At 40.5% G+C, this 6,000-nt stretch overlaps 1 protein-coding gene across 1 annotated transcript; it reads left to right on the forward strand.

The window, feature by feature from the left end:
• Nucleotides 1-1,422: 1,422 nt before the first annotated feature.
• On the forward strand, nucleotides 1,423-5,231 carry LOC148096683 (XK-related protein 8-like). Its single transcript, XM_087835011.1, has 3 exons — nucleotides 1,423-1,730; nucleotides 2,248-2,480; nucleotides 4,129-5,231. The coding sequence occupies exons 1-3, from the start codon at nucleotides 1,423-1,425 to the stop codon at nucleotides 4,857-4,859; spliced, it is 1,272 nt and encodes a 423-aa protein (XP_087691137.1). The 3' UTR covers nucleotides 4,860-5,231.
• The last annotated feature ends 769 nt before the right edge of the window (nucleotides 5,232-6,000 follow it).

The following is a 6,000-nucleotide window of genomic DNA, read 5'->3' on the forward strand; positions in this document are numbered from 1 at the left end:
GTCTCCATTTTCTTGTATTCAATAGGTGGCTGATGACATTTGACGTTTCACATAAACGGATGGAAATTGTTTTGTTTAGACAATAGTGGCTCTTTTTTATGCACGAATACCTGCTGTCATAAGCATGCTTACAGAGAAACTCAACTCAGCATATTTGGCAAGTAGTTAAAGTGGAACTGGTTATGTTTCATGTTGTTCTGGTTTTCAGAGATGCAGGAATACTAAAGAGGTTTGTACAAATCCTCACCACTGACTTTTCTGATCTGGGTGCCACACTGACAGTCACTATCATTCTGCAGATTGATGCAGATTTTGTGATAGGTTCAGTTTATTTTTCAATTAAGCCATTTTCATTTAGAGAAGATTCCTGATTCCAACTTGTCACAATGTCTTGGGATGTGCACTAATAATAATAACACTGTTTCATGAGAAAATGTGATTTTATATGGTCAAAGGAGCTTGCAAAGAAAAGCGTCTGGACTTGTTTAAGTTGCTTGAAGACGTTTCACCTCTCATCCGAGAAGCTTCTTCAGTTCTGAGGTCAAATGGTGGGGAGTCCCAGATTTAAACCTAGTGGGAGTATCCCCCCAAAGGGGGACAAAAGGACCCCCTGATGATCCTTGAATCACCTGAGCCAAGGTGTGAAAATGAGTGTGGGTCCCAATCAGCCAGGGTTTCGGGTGAGTTCATTGTGAAACCTGGCCCCACCTTATCATGCGAATTCCTGAGGTCAGATGGCCCAGGATGTGAGTGGGCGTTAAATCGTCTGGGGAGGGAACTCAAAACTGGATTATAGATGTCAGACAGTTGGTGTCGTAAACCACCGCCTCTGTTCAAAGATGGTCGCTCACAGTGGACATAGATGGCTTCTTTCACTCCTCTTTCAAACCATCTGTCCTCTCTATGACCTGGGTGACTGAGAACCTTCACAGATGTGATTTTATTTGCAATTTTGGTCAACTTCCTTTAAAAAAAATGGGCCAATACTTGCAGGCTTTTGCAATTAAAGTACAAGTACAGCACTTTCAAATCTAAACATTTATTTTGCATTTAAATGCATTTCTATTAAATGTGAACATAATAATATTTATAACAGATAAGGTGTGTTAAAACTCTCTGACTGTGATCAGTTGCAGATCTTTTTTTTTTTTTTACACCAAGTTCTACTGAGTTTTCAATGGAAATACAACAGCATTGTTAAAGGGAAACCTTTCAGTAGGAGGAGTCTACATGCATGGAATATGCCGATACATCTTTAAGACGCTACTGAAAAAAAAAATGGGTGGATCAGTTTCTAGGAGGTTTCTTTTAAAACTAAAGTTTGGTTCTCACTGTCAGTCATTCACAGGTTATATGTGAGTTGTAATCAGCTGTCAGTTATAAGATGCAGCTGTGTTAGAAGCAGGCAGCGGGACAGGGAACATGTCAGACGCTCAGGGTGAGTCTAAATACTCCTGCTGGGATTTTCTCATCACTTGCGTGGGCCTGCCCTTGTTTCTGACTGACATAGGACTGGATATATGGGCCGCTATTATCTTCTACCAAGAAAAGGCATACGCCTGCCTCGGTGTTCTGCTGCTGCTACTTGTGGGGTCAACACTGCTGGCTCAGGCTTACAGCTGGCTTTGGTACAGCTATGACCAGTTTAAGATGAAGACAAAGGTTGAAGACCTGCCTACCCAGAGGCAGCTCACGGTTCTGCACGTTTGTCAGCTCGGAGTTTACGTCAGGTAGTATTAAAACAATAATAATGTGTATAAAGGCTGAGGCTTGTGTGGGAAGCTTACATTTATTTGCCTGTTTCTAGACAGGTGCAGTTTTTTGTAGAGTAGTTCATAGGAAACACAAGCTGAACCATTAAGTGTTGTGCAGCTGAACTGTACTCCACTACAGTGGTGCACATAGTATATACAGTAACTCCAGCAAGCATCAGTCTGCTGCATTAAGTAATCTACACTTTTTATCATCTATTTCATTCACAATTTTTTTGCAATATTTCTGTGTTCAAATCAGCTGTTGTGAACATGAGAATATTTGAAACATAAGCTGTTTCCTTGGTTTCAGAAGATAAACTGAGGACACATTTTATTTCCTTCATCATAAGTGGGTAAACTGGTTTCATTTGCTCCTTTTCACGCAATGAATACCTGCTGGCTCACAAGAATGGTTCCTGAGAAATTAATCTCAGTGTAGCTAGAAGGAGGATTCGGTCTGACTGGTTATGCTTCATATTTTTCTGTTTCTCAGGCATGCAGGAGTCCTGGAAATGGCAGTACGAAGCATGTACAATAGGCTCCCTGACCCTGAGAGAGGCGCCAGTACGCCAGGAGAACAGAAACCTAAGACTGAGGACATTACCGTGTCCTTGACCCACGATCTAAGCATGTTACGGATCATAGAGACGTTTTCAGAGAGCGCCCCTCAGCTCACGCTCATGCTCACCATCATTCTGCAGACGGGCCACCTGGATCCTGTGACAGGTGCAGTTTTACATTTTTACACAAAAATGTATTTTTGAAATCTGTCAAAAAAAATTTACATCTAGAATGGACTGAATCCACTGAACTGAACCCATGTTTAACATGGCAGGTGCAGGACATTTTTTTCATTCATGTATAGTCTGGTATGTTTGAGAAAACAGTGAGAGTCACTGTGTTCTTAATGATTTAAGTGAATGCTGAGGTCCTGAAGTAGAAACATCTATAGGAATGTCAGTTCTTTAAGGGTAAATTCAATAAGGCGAGATCTCTTGGAAGAATTTAACATGATTTTTTGAGATAGAGAAATTAACAGATTTGGTAATTAGACTCCAAAGACCCATCATGGCAGAACTGGGTCCCAGCAGTGATAGGATTTAGGACAGGGATGGTGATGATGGTGAAGACAGAGGCTTTCATAGAGGTCTGGCTGAGGTGTCTGAGGTGGATGAGTGGAGGAGCTGGATTGCACGAAAGAGAGTCTGAAAGGGAGAGTGACACAGAGCAAAGCGGAAGCTGATTGGCTCAAAGATGGTGGGCGAGAAGACGTTTGGACTAGAGTAATGATGTTAGTGTGTCCCATGTGATGACATGATTATAAAATCAATAGCCAACCTGAGATTTCAGCACATTGTGCTAAGTTGAACCGGTCGATCCTTCCAGTAACACGTCTACAGATTTTAATTTCATGTCGCTGCTTGTGTGAACATTCAAGTTCCCCAGTAGGACAAGAAAGTTCCCGTCCAGGGTACTTTCAGCAACCAGCCCAGACACTCCAAGATTGTCAGGTACACTGAACTGTTATTTGACACATGTGGCAACAGCAGCTGCACCTGTTCCCTGATCTGAAGGCACAGGGAAGCAACCCTCTCATCCACTTTGGAAAACCGCAATGGAAAGTCACCAAGCCAGAGGAGATACGAATATATCCACCCCTGAGCGCTGGCTGTCACTGTGAGCAACTCCAGATAGGAACATGGTCTATCCCCTATCCAAAACCCATTATATCCACCTGACACCACCCATATCCAAACCTAAAAAAATGGTAACGAATGTCACAGTTACTGATCAGGAATAACTATCAAAAAGTTTAGATCAATCAAATAATTTTGCCTTCATTCTAAAACATATTCACAGCTCCTACATTAGCCTCTAATTATTAGTCTATTATACATAATCATTTTTTACATTATCCAAATTCATAGGAGACATGACAATTAAAATATTTAAAGTACATATATCAACTTTCACTTCCTGCACATATGTTGTCCTCTTTCTTCCGTCTTCCATGTGGCAAGTCCATAAAGGTCAAATAAATCATAGATAATCTGTCAGAGTCTGTCTGTCACAATCAGAGTCAAGGTTAAGTTCAAAGTGTCACTCCTCATCCTGCTTCAGCTTCCTGCAGCAGGTAAATCTTCATTATTGCCCAATCCAGGCAGCTGCTCTTTGTTTTGATGTGCACCGCACATCCAGTATCTCAGAAAATTAAAAATTAAAATTATTCATTAAATATACTAAAGTCTGCTGATTCTGAGTGGACATATCCAAATTTGATAGATTTCTATTTGGAATGAACCACTTTACAGCATTTTTCAGTGTTTGTCATTTGTATCTTGCTGGTTCTGACACTGTCTCTTGTTCCCTTCAGTGTTGAAGGCTGTTGGTTCAGCTTCAGCTATCGCCTTCGGTGTGACGGCCTACCATCGCTCAATGCGCTCGTTCCTGCCTGACAAGGAGAAGCAGAACATAACCTCATCAGTCATCTACTTCATCTGGAACCTGGTTCTCATCTCTTCTCGTCTCACTGCTCTCGCTCTTTTCGCCTCCGTGCTGCCCTGCTTCATCTTCACCCACTTCATCTGCTCTTGGCTGGTTTTATTCTTCTTCGCTTGGCGATCCAAGACAGAGTTCATGGAAAGTCCTTGTGGAGAATGGCTTTATCGAGCCACTGTTGGCCTCATTTGGTATTTTAACTGGTTTAGTGTGGTCGAGGGGAAGACGCGGTACAGGACTGCGCTCTATCACGGGTACATACTGACTGATATTTGCATCCTCTGTGCTGTGTGGTGCTGGAAGATGAGCACAGATCCTCCTGATTTTGTGATAGAGCCCATGCACGCTTTAATCACAGCTGCCTGTGTTGTTGCAGTTTACATCCTCGGTCTAATACTTAAAGCTATTTATTATAAACTTTTCCATCCAAACCTTGACAAAAATAAGATTAAAGGGACCAGCAGACAGCAGCAACCTGTAAATGAGCCAAACGTGGGTGATGAACCGGACGCATGTATGTTTAGAGCCGAAGCAGCCCCCTCCCCACCACCACAACCATGTTGTAATAAAAGAATGAGGAAGCTGGCTGAGAGCTTCTACTGCTAACCTGTTTCACTTTCACAGGAGGCTATAAAGAGACCGAGTCATCACAGGGCTGTGTGTGATTAAGGACTCTAACCTTCTGCATGATTAACCACATATACAGTTTATGATTTCTGCTCGCTATTAACTGGTTCTACTGTCTAACAAAGCATTTAAAAATGCCGTTCAATGTTTGTTTTCCCTAGCTTTAATCTTCAGGTCTGTAATGTTCTTGTATGAAACAGTTATCTTTGGCTGTGAAGACATGTTCTTCCATGAGTTTCAAGTGGCTGTTCAGTCTTAAAGAACATAGTCGTGATTTTTAATTAAAATCTTTTATGATCATTTAAAATACACAAAACATTTCATAAATAATATTTCAGCTTCCAGAAAAGGAAGCAACGATATTTCCTGTTTAAAAAAAAAATCTATGTATATAATTTGTTTTTTCTGTCTGCATGTCATTGTGTAAATTACTAATTGAATTTGAAATCTACTCAGTTTTTAAGATGTTTTTAATTATGAAAAGCAGCAGATGTTTTAAAAGTTTTTATGCAGATTTTACTCTAAAGTTCCAAGATAACTATCTAATTAATTTAGGTGCTCCTATTGAGACTTCTTAGCACCAAGATTTGTTTGATATATAACTCTCAAGATGTTTTGTTTACGTTGATATGTTTTTGTCAAACTCTGACGTGAGCCTTCCAATTTCACCTGCTTTGGATGTTTTCAGCTCTTTCTGTGCACGTTTTCAGCAGTGATGAGCCTCATCTCAGTCTTCCATCAACATGCTATCAGGGTTTAAAGCCACATTTTAATGAATAATTTGCTTAAGGCGTAGTCAGAAACACATCATATGAAGGTTCTTTGTTATAAATGTTTATATTTGATATTTTGTTTGTAATAGTTGATTACATTTGCCTCTTGCCTAGTTTCATGCTTGTTTAAAATTCAGGCGCTGCTGACATATAATCAGTTTTGTGTTCTTAGTATCAGCCTGAGTGTGTGCAGAGAGGTTGTTGTGTTAGATGCAGGCTTCTTTCTTTATTAGGATTTTATTCTGGTTTTTCTTTCCTGACACAAACCTCACATGAACTCGTGTCTGCTCCTGGTGTCAAAGCAAAATCATTCCTGTTATAACTACAACACAAAATCCTACATAATT

The sequence above is a fragment of the Neolamprologus brichardi genome, chromosome 22 (genome assembly GCF_056152115.1).
Source record: "Neolamprologus brichardi isolate AB-2024 chromosome 22, ASM5615211v1, whole genome shotgun sequence".
Lineage (NCBI taxonomy): Eukaryota > Metazoa > Chordata > Actinopteri > Cichliformes > Cichlidae > Neolamprologus > Neolamprologus brichardi.